This window comes from Platalea leucorodia (assembly GCF_965183815.1).
Source record: "Platalea leucorodia genome assembly, chromosome: 22".
NCBI classification, from domain to species: Eukaryota; Metazoa; Chordata; class Aves; order Pelecaniformes; family Threskiornithidae; genus Platalea; species Platalea leucorodia.
The window spans coordinates 6,519,667-6,543,702 of NC_138844.1; the positions used below are offsets into that span (position 1 = coordinate 6,519,667).

General features: G+C 67.1%; 3 protein-coding genes across 3 annotated transcripts; 1 reads left to right on the forward strand and 2 right to left on the reverse strand.

The window, feature by feature from the left end:
• Positions 1-2,630: 2,630 nt before the first annotated feature.
• P3H4 (prolyl 3-hydroxylase family member 4 (inactive)) lies at positions 2,631-6,892 on the reverse strand (the record flags this gene model as incomplete). The annotated part of the gene is made up of 8 exons (XM_082331584.1): positions 2,631-3,285; positions 3,376-3,517; positions 3,729-3,812; positions 3,896-4,041; positions 4,149-4,277; positions 4,364-4,535; positions 4,813-4,962; positions 6,422-6,892. The coding sequence occupies 8 exons, from the start codon at positions 6,890-6,892 to the stop codon at positions 3,272-3,274; spliced, it is 1,308 nt and encodes a 435-aa protein (XP_082187710.1). The 3' UTR covers positions 2,631-3,271.
• A 1,622-nt stretch (positions 6,893-8,514) lies between these two features.
• FKBP10 (FKBP prolyl isomerase 10) lies at positions 8,515-16,688 on the forward strand (the record flags this gene model as incomplete). Its single annotated transcript, XM_082332204.1, has 10 exons — positions 8,515-8,711; positions 11,758-11,903; positions 12,229-12,418; positions 12,720-12,865; positions 12,977-13,166; positions 13,465-13,610; positions 13,924-14,113; positions 14,590-14,732; positions 14,895-15,058; positions 15,384-16,688. 10 exons carry the CDS (start codon positions 8,515-8,517, stop codon positions 15,567-15,569), a joined length of 1,698 nt encoding a protein of 565 aa, XP_082188330.1. The 3' UTR covers positions 15,570-16,688.
• Positions 16,689-16,954: 266 nt separating this feature from the next.
• On the reverse strand, positions 16,955-23,953 carry NT5C3B (5'-nucleotidase, cytosolic IIIB). The gene is made up of 9 exons (XM_082331900.1): positions 23,868-23,953; positions 23,485-23,583; positions 22,897-22,966; positions 22,355-22,401; positions 21,778-21,863; positions 21,511-21,600; positions 20,235-20,397; positions 19,002-19,202; positions 16,955-18,663 (listed from the first exon to the last, which is right to left on the reverse strand). The coding sequence occupies exons 1-9, from the start codon at positions 23,868-23,870 to the stop codon at positions 18,553-18,555; spliced, it is 870 nt and encodes a 289-aa protein (XP_082188026.1). The 5' UTR covers positions 23,871-23,953; the 3' UTR covers positions 16,955-18,552.
• Positions 23,954-24,036: the final 83 nt, after the last annotated feature.

Here is a 24,036-nt window from a genome sequence, read left to right on the forward strand (position 1 = left end):
CGGGGGCTGCAGCGCTGCTCTGCGGCCAGCACCCGGCCAGGAGGGGCCCGAGGGGAGCGGGGCGCGGGCAGGGGGCTCGGGGCTGCCCCCGCCCCGCCGCTCCCCCACCCCGGTTGCCCTCCCCGCTCCCGCCTGCCCCGGCCGCCACTCGAGCCCTCGCGCAGCCGTGGGCGCCGCGTGGGTCGCCCCTGCCCCCTGCACCAACGGGCTTTGCAGCGATCGGTGCCCGGGCACGCAGCCGGCAGCGGCAGGGCTGGCTTCGTCCCCGGAGCATCACGCAGCCCTGGGAAGGGGCTTCCCTCGGTGGGGAAACCGAGGCAGGAGCCCAGCAGCGGCAGCAAGAGGCGCTGGGGAAGGCCTCGGGCGGCTGACGGCAGCCTGCGTCACCGCCGTCCCTGGCCAGACTGGTCCAGCCGGGTGCTGCCGGTGCTGCCGCCGCGTCCCAGCTCACCCACTCCCCGTCGGCCCTGGGCGAAGCCTTCGTCACCCAGCACCCGAGTCACCAATGAGCGCCCAGTGCCAGGGCACGTCCCAGCCCACAGCGGGGATCCCCGGGCCTCCTGCTCCCCGGGTTTGGGGATGGGGGCGAGGGAACCCATCCCGCACCCCCGCCATCAGCCCCTGCGCAGGCCTCTGCCGCATCTGGCTGCAGGCGCTGACTCAGTCGGGGAATCACAGCTCGGGAGGGAGGCGAGAGACGGAGCTTCAAACACCCCTGCAAGAAAGCGGGATTGCATCGCTGTGTGCAGAGCAGGGGATGCAAAGCACCGCGAGAGCCCTCCCAGCATGAGGAAACGAGCGCAGCACGGTGTGGTACGGCACAGCACGGCATGGCACGGCACGGCAGGGCACGGCACGGCTGAGATGGCCAAATAAACTCACATTCCTTCTTGGTCAAGGTCAGGGGAGTCAGGGAAGCGTAGTGCTGCCTTCATGGCGTTAACCCACGGAGCCCTGCAGGCTTGCCCCCCTGCATCCCACCTCCGTATCCCTCCTCGTGCCCCTGCATCCACCGCTGCACCCCTGGCGCCTCCCCGCAGCCCAGCTCTGCCGGCCCGGCACGCCAAGGGGGACGGTGGCCACGCTCGCAGCCCCGGCCACTGCCGGGGTCACGCTGCCGCTTGCAGAGCCACTACTCCTGCTCGGCGCTGCAGGAGTGCCAGACCCAGCTGGCACCCCTGCGCCCAGCAGCTGCGGTGGGAGCAGCGAGGGGACCCCGGGACCCCGTCCTGGGGCTGCAAGGGGCTTTGCCCGGCACTGGCAGAGGAGTGGGAACAAGGAGCCGTGTGCCCCAAACGTGAGTTTGGGGCTGGCGAGGGGACGCCGTGCCGACGCGCGTCGGAGCAGGGCGGAGGCCCCGTGGGCCCTGCGCCACCCTCGCCTGGCTTGTTGGGAAGATAAACAAGCCTTTGACCCCCTGGGCCGCGACGCCAGCGCGCTGGGCTGAGCGCTTCCCGCTGATCCGGGCGCGAACGCCGCCGGCCGCACCCCGCTGGGCTGGCACTCCCCTCCCAAGGGTGGCAGTGACCCATCGGTGACAAACCCCGCTCCTCCCAAGGGACAGGACAGCCCTGCCCTGCACAGGGGTGCAACGGGCTGCTCCCGCCGCCAGCGCTGCCTCCCCTTAGCTCTGCCCCGAGCCCCGAGCCCTGCCCGCGGGTCTGGGGGCTCAGCCCCGTCCCCCGTCCCAGTGCCCAGTCCGGACCAAGGAGGGCAGCCCTGGGAAAGCCCTGGTAAATGGGAGCTCCAGGGCAGGGCAGGGTGCTGGCAGCATCCCCGCCGCCCCCTTCCTTCCCTTCCCTCACCCGGGGCGAACGCGGTGATTCAGCCTCTCGGTTTCAGTCCTTGCAGCCAACTTCCATGGGGAGCAGAACGCGCCCGGCGCAGCAGGGAGGAGCGAGGCGGGTGCGCGCTGCCCGACGCCCCATGCCCAGGGCAGGCGCGGGCTTGTCAGCAGCAGCGGCAGCCACCAACACGGCCTCCAAAACGCCCTGACGGCGGCATCGGGGGACGCAGGCTGCGCCCTCCGGACCAGCAGCAGGACGATGCACCCCCCAAGGACCAGTGTCAGGGTGATGCACCCCCCCAAAACAACCGGCAGGTGATGCACGTCGCGCCCCAAACACCGGTCTCGGGGTGAGGCGTGCTGCCCCCGGCCCCCCTGCAGCCCCCCCGCAGCCCCCCCGTACCCTTCCCCTGCACAACGGGGGGGTCACACATCCCCATAAGTGTCCCAATGTGGTCGTGGCCCCCTCAGGGACCCCCCAGCCCCACAAGAGACTGGCTGCCCTCATGGCCCCCAAGGTTTCCCAGCCCCACAAGCCCCCCCCAGCCCCCTTGTGGGGTCTCCCCCACTTTATGGGGGCATCCAGCTCCCCAACATGTGCCTCCCCCTCCCACGGCAGGGCCTCTCCCACCCCCAGCACCCCGTTCCCGCAGCAGCAGCACACCCCAGCCCCAGGGAGCCCTGAGGCGGAGGCAGCCGGGAAAAGACCGGTCCGGATTTTATTAAAAGTTCAGCACCAGCAAATATAAAAAAAAAAAGCGACCGTGCAAGTTGGGAAGTATTAAATTAACGGAGCTTAAGGCTACAGAGGGCTGGTGTGGCGAAAATTCAAGGCACACGCAGGGCATGGGCAACGCAGCCTCGCCAGGCTGCAGCCGCACGGTGGCACGGGGACGCCAGCACGCCGGGAGCCCCCCTGTAGCACCAGGCCGTGGGCTCCCAAGGGACCCCGGCCTCTGGGGGCAGGCTAGGAGGCTGGAGGCACCGGGGTAGGAGCCCAGGGGAGCCCCGAGGAGGGGCAGGACCGGCACACATGCCTGGCTCCGGCAGCACCATGCATCGCTCCCAGAGCCGGGGCAGCCCCCCCGAACCCCTCGAGACAACACGGGGGTCAGTCCTGGCGCACCGTCCACAGCTCCCAGCGAGGAGCCGGGGGATGCAGTAAACCCCAGTGCTGCGGGGCACCGCCGCTGGCCAGGGATCCTGGGGACACCAGGGACAGGGGTGGCCCGGGGTGAGCTCCCAGGCAGGGAGGTTGGGCGGTGCCGGTGCTCCACCGACGGGAATCAGGCTGCGCTCAGGGCAGCAGATGTCCAGATGGCAACGGCAGCCCTGCCGCAGGGCACCGGGCAGGATCAGCCCTTCCCCGTGAGCCCAAGTTTCTGCGCAGTGGCTGGCAGGAGCCTGAAGCCCGGTGTCCCCAGGATGGTGTCGCAGGGCCACCGCCGTCCAGCTCCGCTGGGGCCAGGGCCCCCTTCGCCTGGCTCATCGCAGGGTCTCTGCAAACAAGGAGGGCTCGATGGCACCGGGGCGCCGGCAGCAGCTGCCCCCCGCCCCGCGGCACAGCCCCCAGCCCCGGCATCAGGAACCTTGGTCGGCTTTGTCCCCCTTGGTCTTGGGCTCCTGCCACCACTCTGCGTAGAAGCCCTCCTCATAGTCGCCTTCGCCCTCGAACTCGCCGTCGGAGGGCAGGTCCCACGCCTCCGGCCCCTCGCCGTCGTCCACCTCCATCTGCAGCACGGGATGAGCAGGAGGCAGCGGGGCTCGGTGGCCCTGTCCACAGCCCGTCCCCGACCTACAGCCTCTTCTCCAGGGCTGGCCTGGGGGTCAGACCCCCTGCCCGAGGAAGGGCCCTGCCCCAGGGTATCCACGGCACCCACCTGCACCACCCCAGCACCCACAAAAGCACCTGGCTGCACCCCGCGCCGGGGCCGTCCTTTACCTCATCGTCAGCCTGCAGGTACTGCCTGGCGAAGTCCAGCATCTTCTTCTGGGTGGCCGTCCGGTTGTGGTAGCGCACGGCTTCCTGGGCACGGGGAGGGAGCGGGGGCCGCGTCAGCCCCGCCGCCGCCGGCAGAGCCGTGGGACAGGGGGCTGGGGAGTCCTCACCGGCCGGGGCTCGAAATCCTCCTCCTGCAGGCGCCAGCGCTCGCGGTGGAAGCGGTAGTAGACCAGGTTCTGCTGCATCACGGCGTCGCCCGGGTCGAAGAGCATGTAGCTGGAGACGCTGCGCACCGCGTCCCGCACGTCGTTCACTGCGGGGAGCAGTGCCGGGTGAGGCGGGGGGCGACACCCCACCCAGGGGCCCGCAGCACCCCGGGGTGCCCCGGGGGCAAGGCCCCCCGCTCCCGCCGGCACTCACGCTTGTAGTAGGCAAACTGCAGGTAGTGGTACATGGTGGCCACGAACTTCTCCACGAAGTAGCCGCCCACGTTGGGGGTGAGCTCGGTCTCGCAGTCCACCTTGCACTGCAGCACGCTCACAAAGTGGTCTGGGGGGAGGCATCAGGCGCTGCGCCCCCTCGGCCCCCAGCCCCCCGCCACGAGCCTGCCAGCCCCCGACCCCCTGCCCGGTCACCTGCGATGGCGGGGTAGAAGTCCTTGAACTCCTGCAGCTCGTAGGCACCCTCGCAGCTGGCCAGGCAGTCCTCGTACGCCTTGTAGTACTCGGCCAGCGCCTGCTCCATGTCGGCCGCGCTGCTCCGGAAATCCCCGTTGTTGTACAGCTTCACCGACCGCACGAATATCGGCTGCCGGGGACCAAGCGGGCACCGCTCACCTCACCGCTGGTCGCTGCAGCCCGGCTCTGCCCGCCAGCAGCACCGACCTGCCCTGCTCTCCCCGAGGCGGCTCCATTCCCAGCCCGGGCCCCACGGAGATGCTCTTTCGGGGGCAGGAGGTGAGCAACCAGGGCTCAGCAAGGGAGAGCCGCTTCCCTCGGGGTTCAGCAAGACCAGGCTTCGGCAGCCAGGTGTGCACCGAGCCCCGGGGTGCCCCTCTCCTGCCCCAGCCCTGTCCCCTCCTCACCTCGTAGGGCTGAGCCTCCAGGTCAACCAGGTATTCATCCACGTCCAGCATCGTCCTGTAATAGTTCAGGTACTTCAAGGTCATCTCGTGCTTGGGGTTCTTCTGCAGGAAGGTGTGGGCAGCGGACACCGCTTTCTCGATCCTGTTTGACTGGGGAGGGAGGAAGAGGCGGTGCAGCAGGCTGCCGCGGGGCAGCCGGGGCCGACGCTGCGGCTGCGGGGCGTTCAGCACCCAGCCGGACCCCGGGGCTGCAGGGCAGAAGGCTGGTCCTTGGGAACCAGACCCGAGCCCAATCACCCACTGACAGCGATGGACGGACAGGATCCGGGACCACGGACAACGCAGGTAAACCCAGCCGATGCACGGCAGCCGCCTGTGCCCAGCCGCACCAACCTCCCCCTCCGTGCCCACGGTGGGAGCGGGGACGGCTCAGCCCCTCGCAGCCCCCCACGTCCAGCCAGGAGTGATCCATGTGGCATGGGCTTGATCCGCACGGCCGCTCTCCTCGGGCACCGACACCAGCCCGGGCGAGCTGCCCCCGCTCCCCTGCTGCTTTATGAGCTCTCGGGTTGCAACTTGAGGGGAGCGAGATTGGGGAGGATGCACGCACTGTCCATGGAAAGGGTTTTGGCCAGAGGAAGCAAGAGGAAAAGGCATTAAAGATCTGGGCCAGGCTGTCCCTCGCCACTGCCAGGTGAGCGGGGCAGCAGCGCTAAGCACTAAAGCAGCATCCGCACCGGCAGCCGGCCAGCGGCACAGCTCGGGACCCCGACCAGCACCGGTGCCTGGGGAGGGGAGGGTCCCCTGCCAGAGCCACTCTGGCCAAAGGAGGGTCACCCCGGGGCGATCTCTTACAAAACCTCCTTCCACGTCTGCACCGTGAGCCCGAGCAAGCGCTTCTCCCTGACGGAGCATCCAGACACGTGTTCTGCAGCAATCGCGGTGACACCGCACCCACCAGCTCAGGCCCCTCGGCCGGGGCAGCCCCTGCGTCCCCCTCCCCAGGCAACGCTCTGCGCGGCCAGGGGCACTTGGGGGACCAGGGCAACACAAGGTGGGGTGGGGGGGACACAACCACAGGGGTCCGTCGTCCCAGGCGCACCCCTCACCTCCTGCCTGATGCGTCCCGGACGATGCTGACGTGCCACGGCGCAGGGGCAGGATGGAGGGGCCGGGGGGGGGGGGATGCCAGATGGGGGGTGCAGGACGGGAAGGCACAGGGTGCAGGGCAGAGGGGAGCAGGGTTCAGGGGGTGCAGATCAGGGGGTGCAGGCTGGTGATGTAGGATGGGGGTGCAGGATGGGGGGATGCAGGATGGGGGTGTCGAAGAGGAGGTGTAGGACGAGGGGCACGGGGCGAGGGACGCAGGACGAGGGACGCAGGACAGGGGTGCAGGATTAGGCAGGGGAGGGGGGTGCGCCCGATGGGGGGCAGAGCGGAGGGGCGCAGGAGGGAGGGCGCAGGAGGAGGTGCAGACCAGAGCGGTGCAGGACGGGGGTGCAGGGCGCCCGCTGCCCCCCGGGCCAGGGAAGCCCCTCGCTCCCCCCCCCCCCGCCACGGGCCACGTTGCGCGGCATTTGCGCGCCCTCGGGGCGCGGCGCCGCCTCACCTTGAAGAGCGCGTAGTGCAGGTACTGGTAGGGCAGGCGGCGCTGGAAGTCGCGCAGCGTTTGCGCGGGGGGGTAGCGCAGCTGGAAGACGGGCAAGTCGCGCTTGCAGGCGCGCAGGCAGCCGGCCCGGCGCAGCAGCCGCCCGAAGAGCTGCATCTCCCGCTCCCACTCCCACGCCGCCGGGTCCCCCTCCGCGGGGGGCTCCTCCGCGGGGTCCCCCTCCGCGGGCGCGGCGCAGCGGCGGTGGCAGTGCGCTTCGCTGTCGCGCAGCAGGCGGTGGAGGCGCAAACTGGCCTCCAGCGCCCGGGCGCTCTCCGCCCACTGCGCTCCCGCGTACTGCGCCAGCGCCCGCGCGTAGGCGCGCTGCAGCGGCTCCAGCGCGGCCGCGGGAAACCCGCGCACGCTGTACTCCTCGTACTGCGCCGCGCACAGCCCCGCCGCCAGCAGCAGCGCCAGCGCCCCGCCGCCCATCCCCGCCGCCTCCGCCGCCGCGCACTGCCCGCGCAGCGCCGCGCCGCGCTCCGCGCAGGGGGCGGGCGGCGGGGAAGGGGCGGTGCGCGGCGGGCGCGCAGGGTCTTAGTGCGGCTCTGCGCGGCTGGCGCAGCGCCCGCGGGGTGCGCTCGGGGGGTGCTCGGCGCCCCACGCCGCGGGGAGCCACCCCGCGCCCCACGCCGCGGGCTCCGCGGGGTGCGCTGGGCGCTGCGGGGCCCCGGGGGCGTGCTCGGCGCTGCACGCTGCGGAGCGTGGGGTGCTGGGGTGCCCCCCGTGCCGCAGCCCCCGGGCTGCGCTCAGGGCCACGCTGCGTGGCCCGGGGCCACCTGGCCGGACCCCCCCAGCTCGCCTGTGCCCGGAGCCGGTCTCGCTGCTGGCGGGTGCCAAGCTGGAGGCCGTGCACCCTGCGCCGTGCCAGATCCCAGGCTCCGGGGCTGCACCGCGCCAGGCCTCGGCACGGCCACGCTGGCCCCAGCCCAAGCCCAGGGCTTTGTTGCCGGCTGGACAGTGGCGCTGAGGGAAGTCCCAGCGCGGGGCCGGAGCCAGGACACTGCTGAGGTTTCTTCCAGCAGAGCAGAGGCCGTTAGCGGTGCCCAGCACCTCCCTGCAAACGGGCGGCTGGGTAGCACGCAGGCTGGGACGCCATCGCCCCTAAGTAAGCGCTCCCTTGCCCCCGAGTCAGGCCCTGACCCCACTGTGCCATGGGGAGAGCCCCGAGTCCCCCCGGGCTACTCGTGGTGCACTGGGGAGCCGCAGAGCACCCCGAGGCCGGGCTCGAGGGGCCGGTGGCACTTCGCTTGCGCTTTTGCTCTCACCAGTAGCACTGTGCCTCGGAGAAGCCCGGTTTCAGTTTGGATCATTGGACTGTCGTATTTCCCAACTGGGCCTTGCCGAGGGCTCTTACCATGGTCCCCATTTGTTGCCAACGGGTTTGGGGGAGCGGGGATGTGCGGGCAACACGCACGTGTGCATCTGATGCTGCTCTTATCTGGGAAAGACCGTTAGAGGGGTAGTTTCACATTTTTAATCATGGCCATTCAGTAAAAGATCTGTCAGCAGCAGACTGAAGAGCAGCAGATGTTATAAAAACCCGGAATTCCTTGTGTTTACTCTGCCGACCTGGGAGGGACCGAGCGGCAGCAGCCGGAGCCGGGGGAAGGCGCTGCTGGAGGAGCGCAGGCAGCGCTAGGACCCGGGCGAGCGGGGCCGGGCCGGGCCCCCCAGCTGCACAACCCCCGCTCCCCCGGGCTGCGGCAGCCGCCCCTCGCAGGGGGAAAAAAAGGGGAAAAAAACAAAAAGGAGAGGGGAAAAAAACCAGAAACCCTCCTGGCGTGGAGCTCTGCTGCTGCCGCGGCCCTGCCCGCCCGGCCCCGGCTGGGGGGAGTCGCCACGGGCGATGCCCCGGGGCGAGTGGCGCGGGCCGCGGCTGGCCCGGCGGCGCGGCAGGCCCGGGCTCCACGTCTACAGAAATTCCAGCGGCCGGGGCGGGGCGGGCATTCCCGGCGGGAAGGAAGGGGCGGCCGGGAAGGGGCGGCCGGGCCGGGCCGGCCCCGCCGCGCCGCCCCCCGCCGCCCCCCGCCGCTCCGCAGCCGCCCGGCGCCATGGCCCCGCGCCGCCTCGCCCTCCTCCTCCTCGGCATCCTGGGGGCCCCGGGGCTGGCCGACCCCGGCCCCCTGGAAGACGTGGTGATAGACAGATACTATATCCCCCAAATCTGCCTGCGGGAAGTCCAGATGGGGGATTTCATTCGCTACCACTACAATGGGACCTTTAAAGATGGCAAAAAGTTTGATTCCAGGTATAGCCCTCGGCTCCCTCCCGGCTGCACGCGGCGATCCCTGCATGCCTTCCTCCCCAGCCCGCCGCCCCGCCGCATCCCCGAGGGCAGCGAGGCCAGGAGCAGGCAGCTGCCTGCTGGGGCCCCGGGGCCTCGCAGCTTTCGCCCCAGGCGGGGCTCTGGCGGCTGCTGCGGGCGAGGACGGGGCCCGGGGAGCCCTGTACGCGTGTCAGCCCCCGGGCCCCGGCGGGGCCCCGGGCGAGCGAGCGGCCGCCCCGGCCCGGCCCCTTGCCAGCAGCCCCAGCCCCGGCACCCGTGCTGCCCCCCTGGGCTCTGCGGCAGCCCCCAGCCCGGGCACCCGTGCTGCCTCCCCGGGCTCTGCAGCAGCCCCCAGCCCGGGCACCCGTGCTGCCTCCCCGGGCTCTGCGGCAGCCCCCAGCCCCGGCACCCGTGCTGCCCCCCTGGGCTCTGCGGCAGCCCCCAGCCCGGGCACCCGTGCTGCCCCCCTGGGCTCTGCAGCAGCCCCCAGCCCCGGCACCCGTGCTGCCCCCCTGGGCTCTGCGGCAGCCCCCAGCCCCGGCACCCGTGCTGCCCCCCCGGGCTCTGCGGCAGCCCCCAGCCCCGGCACCCGTGCTGCCCCCCTGGGCTCTGCGGCAGCCCCCAGCCCCGGCACCCGTGCTGCCCCCCTGGGCTCTGCAGCAGCCCCCAGCCCCGGCACCCATGCTGCCCCCCTGGGCTCTGCGGCAGCCCCCAGCCCGGGCACCCGTGCTGCCCCCCTGGGCTCTGCGGCAGCCCCCAGCCCGGGCACCCGTGCTGCCTCCCCGGGCTCTGCGGCAGCCCCCAGCCCGGGCACCCGTGCTGCCCCCCCGGGCTCTGCAGCAGCCCCCAGCCCCGGCACCCGTGCTGCCCCCCTGGGCTCTGCGGCAGCCCCCAGCCCTGGCACCCGTGCTGCCCCCCTGGGCTCTGCGGCAGCCCCCAGCCCGGGCACCCGTGCTGCCCCCCTGGGCTCTGCGGCAGCCCCCAGCCCCGGCACCCGTGCTGCCCCCCTGGGCTCTGCGGCAGCCCCCAGCCCGGGCACCCGTGCTGCCTCCCCGGGCTCTGCAGCAGCCCCCAGCCCCGGCACCCGTGCTGCCCCCCTGGGCTCTGCGGCAGCCCCCAGCCCTGGCACCCGTGCTGCCCCCCTGGGCTCTGCGGCAGCCCCCAGCCCGGGCACCCGTGCTGCCCCCCTGGGCTCTGCGGCAGCCCCCAGCCCCGGCACCCGTGCTGCCCCCCTGGGCTCTGCGGCAGCCCCCAGCCCGGGCACCCGTGCTGCCTCCCCGGGCTCTGCAGCAGCCCCCAGCCCCGGCACCCGTGCTGCCCCCCTGGGCTCTGCGGCAGCCCCCAGCCCTGGCACCCGTGCTGCCCCCCTGGGCTCTGCGGCAGCCCCCAGCCCGGGCACCCGTGCTGCCCCCCTGGGCTCTGCGGCAGCCCCCAGCCCCGGCACCCGTGCTGCCCCCCTGGGCTCTGCGGCAGCCCCCAGCCCCGGCACCCGTGCTGCCTCCCCGGGCTCTGCAGCAGCCCCCAGCCCCGGCACCCGTGCTGCCTCCCCGGGCTCTGCAGCAGCCCCCAGCCCGGGCACCTGTGCTGCCCCCCTGGGCTCTGCAGCAGCCCCCAGCCCCGGCACCCGTGCTGCCCCCCTGGGCTCTGCGGCAGCCCCCAGCCCTGGTGAGGAGCCTGCAGAGCCCCGGGGGTGCCTGCAGCTCCTACACACCCTCAACTCCAGGGTGCCGCGGGGTGCGGGGAAGCCCATCTCGGGCATGGGCAGGATTTGGCCCCAAGTGAGACATTCTGCACTCAGGAACACGTATTTGCATGTGCTGCACAGGCAGGGAAAACACTTAAAGCACTGAAACGTGGCAGCGGCGAAACCCGTTCATTACCTAAGAGGCTTCAGTCTGGCTGGTCTTAGTTTTCCTCGGCCCGTGCATCGATCCTGCTCCGCTCACGCTGGCTGTAAATCAGTGTTTCTGTTGGTGCTGTCCCTGATTTGCACCACTGTGAGCAGGGGAGAATCGGGCACACGTTGAAAGGACAGAAACAAACTGGGCTGTGCTGGGGCTCAGCCCCAGCCCCGCGCAGGAACAAAAACTTCCCAGACGGGCATTTTTCAGAGCCCTGGAAAGCAAAGGGATTCTGCTCCGGTTGAACGTGTCTCGTCTTTCTTGCGAGCATGAACAGGGGAGAAAGTAACTGAGCCGTGCGCTGCCCCTGCTGCTGCTTGAGCCCCCGGCGCAGTGGGAGCCTGGGGACGTTCGCTGCTAAAATCATTCCTTATCCTGACGAGTGCAGCGCGCTGCCAGCAGAAAGCATCAGCTGCACATTAAAGGGGATGAAGGATTTCAATTTATCTGAAATTGCCCCAGTTGCTTCTTGGAGTATTTTAAGATTTAAAAATAAAAACAAATTTGCAGTTTAAAAATGAGGCCTGGGACGTCTTCTTTCCTCCTTGCTGCATAAAGCTCCAAATGTGCCATATGCAAAATGATTTGGAAGCAGCAGAAAGCCTGGGAGCTGCCAGCCTCCCGCCCAGCTCGCCCCTGAGGTCTGGGGAGGGCGTCGATGGGCTGGGTCCCAGCTGAAAGCGTCGCCCGCCTCCTCTGCATCCAGAGGGCCAGATCTGCATTCCCCTGCGTCCCAGGGTGCTGGGCGTGCAGGGTCAGGCCAGAGCCCTGACCGGTGCCCTGGGAGGCAGCTCCACCCCAGGCAGTGCAGGATTGATCCCGTCGGGATCAATGTCTGTTTGCTGTGGGGGTGAGCTGCGGGCTCTGCCCGCAGCACGGGGACCCGCCGGCTGCGGTGGGTTACCTACACACCCGGGGAGGGGGCAGCCCCGTCCCCCCGCTGTGCCCCCACGGTGGGCAGGCTCCTGGGAGCCCCGCGCCGTCCCTCGGCGTTCGCGGGGTTCGTGGTTTGGCTCTGGATCCGCTCCGAGCCCTCGGTGCAGGCATTGAGCACCCCCACTGCCAGCGGCTTTGGGGGTTTCGCCCTTTGCCCGTGCGCCGCTGACGGGTCTGTCCCTTCGCCCCAGCTACGACCGAGGGGCCACGGTGGCCGGCGTGGTGGGCGTCGGGCGGCTGATCACCGGCATGGACCGGGGCCTGCAGGGCATGTGCGTGAACGAGCGGCGTCACCTCATTGTGCCCCCCCACCTGGGCTACGGCAGCATCGGCGTGGGTAAGGGGCCGCGGCACGGCGGGGGGACGGAGGGAGCAAACCCCCCGGGGCCGGCGTTAGCGGGAGCAGGGGTCCGGTGCCCAGCTGGCAGGTGCTGGCGAAGGGTGGCTCCATTGCCAGGGCAAGTGGTGCCTAAGCAGGGCTTCCCCGGGAAAAAGGGGTCCTGCCCCCCCAAGATCTTCTGCTCTCCTGGGGGCTGGCACGTGTGGCCAGCAGCCCCAGGCAGCCGCGGCCTCGGGGGGCTTTAGGGGACAGAGCCCTTGGCTTGCCTGGGCTGGGCGCTGGGCCCACCTAAGGTGCTCTGTCCTTGCTGCCGCCCCTTTAGCGGGGCTGATCCCCCCAGATGCCACCTTGTACTTTGACGTCGTCATGCTGGACATCTGGAACAAGGATGACAAGCTGCAGATCACCACCCTCTCCAAACCAGAGCACTGCAACCGCACGGTGGAGAACTCGGACTTTGTGCGGTACCACTACAACGGCACGCTGCTGGATGGCACCCCCTTCGACTCCAGGTACGGGGCACCGGTGCTGGGATGCACCCTCGCCCTGGGGTACAGGGTGCTGGAGCTCAGGTGCACCCTCTGCCTTGGGGCTGGGGGCACCGGGGATGGCAGGGACCAGGAGACGCTGGCCTGGGGCAGGACGCGGGGGCCCACGCTGTACGCCGGTCAGAGCAGCCTCCCCCCCGTGCTCTCCCTCCCTGCACCCCGGTGCAGCTCCGTGACCCCCAAACCGGCCTCCCACGCAGCACCGCTCAGGTCGGGGGAGCTGGCGTGGCCCCAGAGCCGTCCCCCCCTCATTCCTCCCCACCAGCTACAGCAAGGACAGCACCTACGACACCTACGTGGGCACCGGCTGGCTGATCAAGGGCATGGACCAGGGTCTGCTGGGCATGTGCGCCGGGGAGAAGAGGAGCATCGTCATTCCCCCGTTCCTTGCCTACGGGGAGAAGGGCTACGGTGAGTTGGGCATCACCCTGTCGCACCCGGTCCCTTCCCTCCCAGCTCTGCGCAGAGCCCCCCGCGGTGCATCAGGACCCTTGTCCAGCCTGACCCGTGTCCCCTCCCCAGGGACCGTGATCCCACCGCAGGCCTCGCTGGTGTTCAGCGTGCTGCTGGTGGACTTCCACAACCCCAAGGACGGCGTCTTCCTGGAGCACCTGGAGGTGCCGGAGTCCTGCAAGCGCAGGGCTGTGACCGGGGACTTTGTCCGCTACCACTACAACGGCACGCTCATGGACGGGACGCTCTTCGACTCCAGGTGCGGGGAGGGAAGCGGCCGAGCAGGGAGATCCCCCGATGTCCTCTCCCGTCCTGCGCTCAGCCGCGGGCTGCAAGGAGAGGCTGGAGAATCAGGGGGAAAGGTGGAGGAAAGGGTGGTAACGGGCATGAAATAGGCTAAAAAAGACAATGCCTGTTTGCTGCATCCCTAGGAGCAAGGTTTGGCTCCTGGGGGAGCAGGGCAGAGGCTGGGAGAAGGGGTGCGGGTTGGGTGCGGGGGGGGCATTGACGGGCCAGGCTCTCTTGCACACCGGCGCCGGGGGCTTCTCTCGCTGCAGCTACTCCCGCAATCACACCTACAACACCTACATCGGGAAGGGCTACATCATCCCCGGCATGGACCAGGGCCTGCAAGGGGTCTGCGTGGGAGAGAGGCGGCGGGTGGTCGTCCCCCCACACCTGGCCTACGGGGAGAACGGAGCAGGTAAAGGGCAGCCCCGCGGGGTCCGGCATCCTGCACGGCGCAGCCCCGGGCTGCGGCGTCCCCCCCTCCAGCCCCGCGCACCGGCACACCAAGGGTCTGTCATCGGGAAAGCGCTGGCCAGGCAGGGCCAGCTCCTCACCCCAGGGGCCACCCCCATCCCCAGGGCTCTGGGCAGGCAGGGGAAAGGCTGATGCCTACACAGGCAGAGCCAGGGCTCCGAGGGACAGACACGCCACGGGGCATGGGAAAAAGCAGGGAAAGGCTTTACCGGCCCCGCGGTGCTCCAGCAGCTCTCCTCATGCTCCTCTTCCAGGGAACAAAATTCCTGGCTCAGCTGTGCTCATCTTCGACGTCCACATCATTGACTTCCACAACCCTGCGGACCCGGTGGAGATCGAGACCGTGTACCGGCCCGAGGGATGCAACGTCACCACCCGTGACAGAGACTTCGTCCGCTACCACTACAACTGCTCTCTGCTGGATGGCACCAAGCTCTTCTCCTCGTGCGTGCTGGCGCGCGGGCTGCCCTGAGCACACCTTTCCTTCACCCGGCCAAATCCTGGCAGGCGCTGAGCCGGGCAGGGCTGGGGGTGGACGGGCACCAGAGCAGCGCTGGGAGCATCAGCTCTTTGCGACAGGCAGCACCGGAGCATCGGCTGCGTGGCAGCAGGGGTTTTGCTCCAGTGTGGAGGGTGCGGGATTTTGGGGCACAGCTGGCTGGCTGGTGCAGGGTTTTGGGGCACAGCTGGATGGATGGTGCAGGGTTTTGGGGCACAGCTGGCTGGCTGGTGCAGGGTTTTGAGGCACAGCTGGATGGATGGTGCAGGGTTTTGGGGCGTGGAGGGTGTGGGACTTCAGAGCATGGCAGGATGGAGGGCACAGGATTTTGGGGCATGGCAGGATGGAGGGCAGGAGATTTCGGGGCACGGCGGGGTCCGAGGGGCTTTCTCAGCCGCGCGGTCTTCTCTGCCTCCTGCAGCCACGACTACGAGAAGCCCCAGGAGGTGACTCTGGGGGCCAACAAGGTGATCGAGGGCCTGAACAGTGGGCTGCTCAACATGTGCGCGGGGGAGAGGCGGGTGCTCATCATCCCCCCCCACCTGGGCCACGGGGAGAGCGGAGGTAGGGGAGCGGCGTGCGGCTGCCCGCGCAATGCAACCGGGGGGTTCTGCCCTGCTGAGCCGCTGCTGGGCTCCTTCGCCCCCCTCGCCCCGGCTCGGGGCTGGGAGGCTCTTGCCCATCAGGGGCTCCCCAGCGGTGCAGCAGCCTTCGCTTGCTTTTCAGCCCGGGGGGTGCCAGGCAGTGCCGTGCTCCGCTTCGAGGTGGAGCTGATCTCCATGGAGGAGGGGGTTCCCGAGGGCTACCTCTTCATCTGGCACGGGGAGCCGCCGGCGAGCCTCTACGAGGAAATGGACCTGAACAAGGATGGGGAGATCCCCGCTGACGAGGTGAGCGAGGGCCCCAAACGCCACCGGACCTCATGGGGTGCGGGAGGAAACAGGGGTGCAGGGGACCCCCTCCCGGGGAGCAGCACCCAAAGGGCGCTGCTGTCCCCGGGCTCTCAGGAGCCTGAAGAGCTGTGCAGAGGAAACGCGCCAGCCCAGAGCATCGCCGCTGGCTGCGGGCAGGGACACCGAGGGCAGCCCGTGCTCTTGTCCCTGCCCGGTCCTCGTGGCCTGGCTGCTGCCCTCGGCGCGGGCCGTGGTGCTCCCTACCGTGCCCGGTGCCGGCTGCGCGCAGCAAAGCGGCATCTCTCTCCTCTCCCCGCTGCAGTTCGCCACCTTCATCAAGACCCAGGTGGCGGAAGGGAAAGGCCGCCTCATGCCCAGCTCCGACCCGGAGAAAGTCATCGCTGACATGTTCAGGAACCAGGACCGCAACCAGGACGGGAAGATCACCTCCGAGGAGCTGAAGCTGAAGTCGGATGAGGACCAGGAGAAGATCCACGAGGAGCTCTGAGGAGCGGACTCACTCTCCCCCGGAGACAGGACTCGTCCCCACCGCCCGCCCCGGGAAGCCACCCCAGGAATCTGCCCCTGCCCCTGCCCAGCCCCGTGGCGGGGCATATTTTGGTTTGGTTTTTTTTTACCCTATTATTTAACTGAGGGGTTTTTGATGTGTTCCTCCTGGGCAGGAAAACTCACCAACCCCCAGCTAATAAACCCAGGCAAGAAGGTGGGAAGCACCCATGTTCTTCAGAGCCTCGATACCCCACGGGGACGGCAGCGCCCGCGTTTCCTCGCACTGCCTGTCCCCTCGTGCTCCCCGGCTCCGCAGACGATACCTTTGCCGTCGAGCGGGACCGAGGCTGCCGGGGCCAGACCCTGGAGCCCTGCCCTGCCCAGCTCTGCTTCCAAACCCCGCTTCGCCCCCCTGCTCTCAGCTCCCCACGGAAGGGCCGAGGCCGCAGCATCCCCTCCCCGAGCCCCTTCGTCCTCAGCCAGCGACTGCACGTCCCGCTCCGGCCTCCTCTCCTGCCCGCGCTGCCGCCCGGGGCAGGCAGGACAGGGGTGCCTTCCACCTCTACCACAGCATTTTGTAGTTTAGGGTTAGGGTTTGGGTTTTTTTTATATACACATATAAAATTCTTTAAAGGAGAGGAAAAATAAAGAGAAGCCTTTCATGCGGGTCCCTGCTGCTGGCTCAGCCTCTGCTCCCCGCTGCCATCCTCCCCGGGATGAGAGGCTGGAGGGGACTCAGGTTCCCAGGGTGAAACCCAGGTGCCCCACATGGATCCAGAAAGCCTGGGCCCCCCAAGACAGCAGGGACGGGACCTGGCAAAGCCCGTGCCAGCTGGGAGAAGGAAAACAGAAAGCCTCTCCCACCCAGGCCCTCAGGGAGCAGCATCGTCCCTGTCCCCCTCCGCATCCCCGCCCCACAGCAACAGCCCTCAGCCATTGAGAAAAATCAGCCCAATTTTGATGCCCAACTGCAGCTAATTCACTGGGCACTCTCAGGTTTGCCGGTTGTGACCAGCACAGCTCCATCATCTCCCACCAGCTCTAAAACCTGTTGCACAGTGTGTCTTGCAGTCAGAGACAAAAGAAATGCAAGAACAGAACAGTGCAAAGGGCCAGAGCGAACCCCTCAAACGACGACTTCTACCTTGCACCGAATAAATCATTTCTACTGGTTTCCAAGGAGTTGGCCTTTCTATCAGGTTACTTCGCCATGAAACGTTCCTGCGTGTCCGGGCAGCGCGCAGACGAGCCTCGCCTGTCCCGGGGCGCGCGGTGCCCGGGGGGATTTCGGGCTCCAGCACCTGCTGGGGCGGGCAGGAGAGGCAGAAACCAAAACTCCGCTCCTGCACAGACGGGTTGTGCTTCAGCTCCGGCGCAGGGCGCCCGGTGACGGCCGGCGGGCTCCGGCAGGGATGGGGATGGCCGGGAGCCGGGGAGCGGAGATGCAGCTGCCAGCGCCAGCCCCGGGAGGAGAGCGGCTCTGGCCACAGCTCCTCGGAGCTGGGTACGAACCACCCGTGGCCCAGCTTTAGCCAATGGTTTTATTTTGACAAGGAGAATGGGGCCTGCAATTTCAGAAGTCACATTTACTCGTCCTGCAATGTGGAGGGCAGCAAGCGAGGGCTGAACCCGGAGCAGCCCAGAGCTCAGGAGCCAGAGCTGCCCCTGCCCAAAGGCGGCAGGGCAGGGGCTGCCGACCTGCGCCGGGCCGCGCCGCAGCCATGCCGGCCCCCAGGGAGCTGCGCTAGAGCTCGCCCGCGCCAGCACAGGCGCCTGCCGCCGTCGGAGCGGGCAGCAGCACGGGACGGGAAAGCAGTTTCCCACGTAAGGTCTGAATTTGCCCCTTGCTGAATCAGGGCTGTGACAGCTTTACCCCGTACATTGCCAGAGGTTACACAGAACGAAGAGGCTCCTTTCTATTGCTGCTCTGAGAGCCCAGGATCAGCCCAGCAGTTCAAGCCAGAAACATGGTTAGCTAAAATATTCCTTAAAAACCAAGATGCTGCCGTTGGCCTCTCCTCCCCCACCCGCGGGCTGCAAACACCAAGCACCCAGCCCGCTGCCGCCCGAACCCCCCAGCCCGATCCTCAGCAGACAAACTTACTTCTTGCTTTGTGCAGCAGCGTCGGCTGAGCTCCGCGGGCCTGCGGGGATGACTGCAAAAGCCTTTTTTTTTTACAGCAAGAGCTGTAACGGAGCAGGAGGGCCAGCAGGGCTGGGGCAGGCGGGGGCCAGGGACCTGCAGGTTCCTCTGGGGCGGCGGGGCTGGGCGATGCTACGCCAGCCCAGCCGTGGGTGGCACCGCCGGAGCTCAGCCCAGGCACTTTGAAGCCCACAGAAAACAGGACAAGAGCGCCTTGTTTTCTTAGGAACACAGTAAAACTCCAGGGCTGTCAGACACTGGCACAGGCTCCCCAGGGAAGTGGTGGAGTCCCCATCCCTGGAGGGATTTAAAAGACGTGTGGATGTCGTGCTTAGGGACATGGTTTAGTGGTGGGCTTGATGATCTTAAAGGTCTTTTCCAACCTAAGTGATTCTATGATTCTATAAAATGGGTCTGTCCTCAAGCCACAGCAAACCATCTCCTTTTCTGCGCTCGGCCGCTGAAGCAAGCGCAGAACATCGCTACCCGAACCATGACATGGTCTGTTGTGGCCTCAGGCGCTGGCTGGGACGAAGCCCGAGTGGGATGAAGCCCGAGTGGGATGAAGCCCGAGTGGGAAGCAGCAGAGCCGGGCACAGGCGTGTACAGGGAGCGGAGAAGCTTCCCCCGTCTCACCCCTCCCGTCCCAGGGCTGACCGAAGGGGGTTAGTGAGGTCGGGACGCGTACAACACATGAGAGCCAGGGCAGGGAGCCTGCCCAGCGTCAGGATGGAGTCCAGCAGGGACCAGGAGATCCACCCCAGCTTTGTCGAGGGAAGGACGTTCACTGCCCAGGCATCTTGCTGAGGGGCCGGAGCTGGGACGCTGCCTTCCCAGCTCATGTCTCGATAAGGATGTACCGGAGAATCCCGTTGACCACATCCAGCGTCTCATCGCTCTCCAGCACGATGTCGTAGGCATCCAGGTACTTCCCCCTCTGCTCTTCCACCTGCAGCGTGGCCACCGGGACGGGGTGGGGAGGAGAAGGCCACAGAGAGAGAAGAGGACTGTAAACAGCAGCAGCTGAGAATGAAGCTGCTGCGCCCACAGCGCTCGCATCTCTTGGTGCTACCCAAAAGAGGGGTCAACAACCACCCTGACAATGCCCCAGGAGCACCGGGAGCCCAGCAGACACCCCCAGCTCCCTCCGCACACCCCACGGGAGCTCGTACGAATCTCTCGCATCCCCCGAAGCACTCGGGCAGCTGCGGGCCCCTCGGCTGCCCCTCGGGCTTTGTACCTGGGGAAGGCTGGCAGGGAAGCAAGACAACTGCTTCCCACACCCACCTTGTCATTGAGAAAGCCGATCTTGAGGATGTTCTCCACACTGGGAACGCCGTCTGCCATCGTCAGATCACCCATGGAGTCCCCCAGCAAGATGATGCTCGTCCTAGTGCTCAGCTGCTGGAAATACTCCGTACCCTGCAGGACGCTGTTGTTCTTGTTATAGGTGTGGATGAGAGGTCCCTTGAAATGGGTGAGGACTCCCTGTGCAAACAGGACAGACCCGTTGATCCCACAGCAATCCCTCCGCTGTGCCGCAGCCTCGGTACCCGTTCTGGAGTGGGCAAACGGGGAGGATGCTAACAGGGTACCAGCTCTCGTCTCGGAGACACCCCCGAGGAGTCTGGAAACCCAGCAGCCACGAAACAGCCTGGAGGCAGCCCCCAGGAGCCCCCTTTTGCAGGGCAAGCCCTTCCCAAAGGGAGAACAAACCCAGAGGACGGAGACCCTAGAGACCTTCGTCAGGGCCCTGCGCTGGCCTGGAGCTGGTCAGGGCCACGGAAAGCCGCGGTCAGGGGAGCCGCAGGGCAGAGCAGGGCCCTTGCAGAAGGCAGGACCGTCACGCTGTCCCACGCTCCCCCGAGGACGGCTTGTCCCAACACACCACCCGGGGGAACAGAGGGCTTCATTGTAAGAGACACGCAATTTTCTCATGTACATTGGGACTTTTCAGGCTTCAGTACATCAACAAAAGCCTTCCAAGCTGCTTTAAGGGACCGATCAGGAGGGACCTCTGTGGTTAACTCCATCCTCACCCTGCCCCAGGACGGAGCACACAGCGCTGGACACAGACGGCGGCAGCAAACTTCTGCCACCAGACAGCAAGCTTGAAAGGCGAAGAGTCCCTGAGATGGCGAGCAGATGCTCAGCTGCTCCCGCACTCCGCCTGCCCACCTTATCCGTGCTCTGCTCGCTCCCTCTGTTGATCCGACCCCCGGCGAGGGCAGGGGAACCTCTAACCCCCCCAGCGCCGGGGCTCCGAGGGCTGCTATGGTGGCAGCAGGTCCCAACGCCCGACGGCAGAGCAAACGGGGCGGGAGGCCAGGACCGGCCTCTAGGGCTTTCCCCTGACCCAGCAAAGGGTCCGCTCCATCGACAGGGATCGAACGCTTAGAAATGTTAACAGGCAGCTTTTAACCTAGCAGCGTCTCTGTTAAACATATCGCAGCCCTCAATTCCAGTTGAACAGCTCTCCTCTCTGCAAGCTCACCGCACGAACGTGACGCAGAAACTCACGTTATCGTCAAAGTCCATGTAGTTGGACACCACGTTGACATTTGAGTAGAAGACGTTGGCCTGACGGATAATCTCTTCAAGGATGTCACCGACGCCAGCAGAGAAGATGAACAAGGGGACGTTGTACTTATGCAGCTGATCAAATAATTCATTGAATCCATCCCTAGGGCAGAAGCGTCCGTTACACAGTATTGCATTACCACCTCCCAGCGAGGTGCCCGGCACACCGCGGGCTGGGAGCGCTCGCAGCCCAGCTACGAGGCTCCTATTTCTGCCTGGGACTTCCCAAACAGAAATGCAAGCGTGAGCTCTGCAAAAAGCATCAGCTTTTTGTGGCACCAGCACTTCTGTGGCATTCGCTGGGCACGCGAGGGGTGGGTGTGAGCAGAACCCCAGACCCCTCCTGGGAGCAGCGACCTAGCGAGGAGCTGCACAGGAACACGCAGCACACGAGCAATTCGCCCTGCGGCTCCCGAACGCGTCCAGCTTCTCACCGGGGGCACAGGGCGCAGCGTGCCTGCACGCACCCCGAGAGCGGCTGCTGCCGGCCCGCTCAGAAACTGTACGCTGGAGATGCGCAACAGGTCGGGCTGGCTGCGAGGACGATCAGACAAACTTGTCGCAGCCTCAGTCTGCCAGGACACGATTTCCGTGCCGAAGAGGAACCTGGGTTCGTGAAAACCCAGACAGATGGTACCATCTCCTCTCTGAGACTGGCAGCTCATTCAAACCAAGGCTCCCTGAGCCGGTTTTAGGACCATCGCTGCCAAGGCCAGCCTTAACAGCAAGTTTTAGTGCAACATTTTTGTGCTGTGGGTGAAATCTGATGCTGAGCCAAGCGCCTGGATAAGGCCCAGCAGCTACAGTGAGTGGAGAGAAAAATCTCTCCCGGAGAAGGGAGCTGCACGCTGCCTCCCGACCCTGCCCTGCCAACAGCCGGGGCTCTGCCGAGCCGTTCAGGGAGCTCTGCCCATCGCCCGTCCCCTCGGCCGCTCCTTGCCAAGACTCAAGGGACGTGGAAGCGGTTTCTGAGCGGGAAGGAGTCAGCCGTGAACGGAGCAGCCTGCGGCCAGGGAGTGAGCTCAGGCTGCGGCTCGTGGCGCTGACTTTCGGCTCTGTCATGGTTAGAGCTCAGCCCCAGGAAGGAAGGAAGGGAGATTTGCATCTGCCACGCTTCAGAGACTGCGTGCAGGTCAGGGTGAGAGCAAGGAGACGGGCTTGCACAGTGGCAGGAGAGAAGGAGCCGCAGGCAGCACACCGAACCCCGCGCCAGTACCTCAGCATCACGTCCGACTCTCTGACTATCTGGGCTATGTCGCCCTTCTGGATCTTCTCCTGCAACAGCAGCTCGTGGGCCCTGGTCCACCTAGGGAAAGGCAGCAGAGTGAGCTGCCCGGGCAGCAGCCTTAAGGCAGTCAGAAAAATAACAACTAAAACTTCCCGGCATCGCCACCGAGCCTAGAGGCAGTTCAGGCCTTGTGTCTTGTAGTCCTCAGGGGCAAGAAGTTGCCAGGACAAGGCCAAGCTCATCACAAGTACTCACCACTCCACCATGAGGGGACGTTTCTCCTCCAGCGTCCGGCTGGGATCGATCTCAATGGGATAGTAATGGTGCAGCAGGTCTTTCAGCTGGGGCGTTGTACAGACGGAAAAAGAACAGAGTGAACATCGCATCTAAAGAGACTGTAAACAACAAAAAAAGCATTTCTAAATTCCTCCAAAGCATCACCCTTCCTAATGAAAAACACAACCCCAACCGTTTCACTAAGCAGCTTCGCTCTGAGCAAATCCGGAGATCTCGGAAGGAAGCGTTAACGCTCCAGCAGCCCGGCTGACTCTCACCTTGCTTCAGATCCTGCGCGTACAGATGCACACCCCCCCGTCCTCCTCTTATCAGACCGAAAATGCCCACAGCTGAGCACGCAAATTAAATTTCCCTTTTTAACTTCTCCTTCCGTCAGCACTGGCTGAAACGCAGCCTGGACACTTGCGCCGCTGTCTGTCCCGGCGGCAGGGCGCAGCTCGGAGAGCTGTCACACCAGCCGCTGCAACCTCCTGATGGTGGGGGACGGGGACAAAAAACAGAGCCGAGAAGCAGTGCCTTACAAAGCAGCGCCTACCTTCTTCTTGCCGTCCTCACTGATAACGCGACTGTTATCGAGGATATCTGTAAAGACAATAAAATGCCCATGTCGTAGCCCAGAAACATAAAAAAGGCTTTCTAAAAGGCAGCTGTCCTGCGTCTCCAGTGCCAGGTCTTCCCAAAAACAAGCCGCGTGTGGCACATCGGCCTGAGCACAGGCTCGCCGTGGGGTCCCAGCACGGCGGCTCCCACTGCGGACCTGCAGCAGGCACTGATCGTAGGGCACTGCTCAGCCGGGAGAGCGCAGCGCCAAGGCGAGCACGCCGCGGGCTGCAAGCGTTAGAAGGAGAAGCAGCCGGACCAGGAGGCAGCTTCTGCAGCGGGCCATGGGCTGCCTGGGGGCCAGCAGCCGCTGCTGCCAGCGGCCGAGGCCCGGAGCTGCACCGAGAGAGAGCAAGACGGAGCGGTCAGGCTTGGCAAAGGAGGGAGGCAGAGGACAACAGGAGCCACAGAGACCGAGAACGCAAACACAGAAAACAAACAGAATTAGCGACAGTAAAAACAACGGCTTCAACTCACTGTGCGAAGTGGGGCAGCGTCGGCCGTTGCACCCAAACCTGCTCAGCGTCATGTCGAAGTCAGAAATGACCTGGAAGGCGAGAGAAGACCAAATCCGTGCGTGCCCCAGCGCGCTCTGCCTTTGCCGTAGCTAGCCACAGCTGCCCGCCGGGCTGCGAAGCCCGCGCTGCCGTCTCTCGCGTCAGGGCGCAAACTCGCAGCAGGGCACAGCGGCAGCGAACGTTGAGGCTCCTGCCAGCCGTGAAGCAGATGTCCGCAGCTGAGGCAGCCAGCACCCCTCCCACCCCCGCACGCTTATCAGCACCAAAAGGCTTAATTCTGCTGACTTATTGCCATGGGTGGAGGGGGGTGTTTGGGGGTTGCTCATATTTATAGCTTGCATGACAGGGAAGAAAAACGCCCATCCAGGGAGAGCCACCAGCCTGGGCCTCGGCAGGAAAAACAGCCCGGTCCCCGCCTCTCGCTGGAGCAGCCGGGCCAGGCCCGGGGAGGCTGGGGAAGGGGGCTGCCGGAGGCAGGGACCGAGCCCGGCGGGATGCAGCGCCGGCTCCCAGCCCCACCACGGCCGGGGCCGACCAGGACCGGTACCTGCAGCTTGTTCATCCCCTGCTCCTTGATGGACCGGATTATCCCCATCACACGCTCCGGCCGCAGGATGCGGACCGTGGCTTTCTCCAGCTCGGGCACCTGCGGGCAGAGACCCCCGTTCAGTGCCGCCCCCGGCCCCGCGCCCTCCGGCCCCGCCGCGCTCTCCGTCCCGGCCTCATCCCCTCTCCCCTCGTCCCGGGGCCCCGCTCCCAGCTCTGCTCCCCGGGGACCCCGCTCCCTCGGGGCCAGCCCTGCCCCAGCCCCCGCTGCGCTGCTCCGCTCCCCGCCCCGGGCCCCCGCTCCGTACAGCGACCGGCACCGGCACCGGCCCCCGGCCCCGGGCCCCGGGCACCGGCCCCCGGCCCCGCAGCCCCCGCGCTCACCATCGTGCTCCGCTCCGCGCCGGGCAGGGCCGCGCCGCGCCGGGGCCGCGCAGCCGCGGGGAGGAGCCGGAGCCGGAGCCGGAGCCGGGGCGGAGCCGGGGCCGGGGCCGGGAGTGGCTGGGACCGGGGGTGCCCGGGGCCGGGGGTGGCTGGGGATGCCCGGGGGTGC

Coding starts and splice junctions, on each gene's coding strand:
- NT5C3B (XM_082331900.1), bottom strand. Junction 22,402..22,896: donor ACGCTGCCCCACTTCGCACA/GTGAGTTGAAGC, acceptor TTGTCTTTACAG/ATATCCTCGATAACAGTCGC. Junction 21,601..21,777: donor CGTCCCCTCATGGTGGAGTG/GTGAGTACTTGT, acceptor GCCTTTCCCTAG/GTGGACCAGGGCCCACGAGC.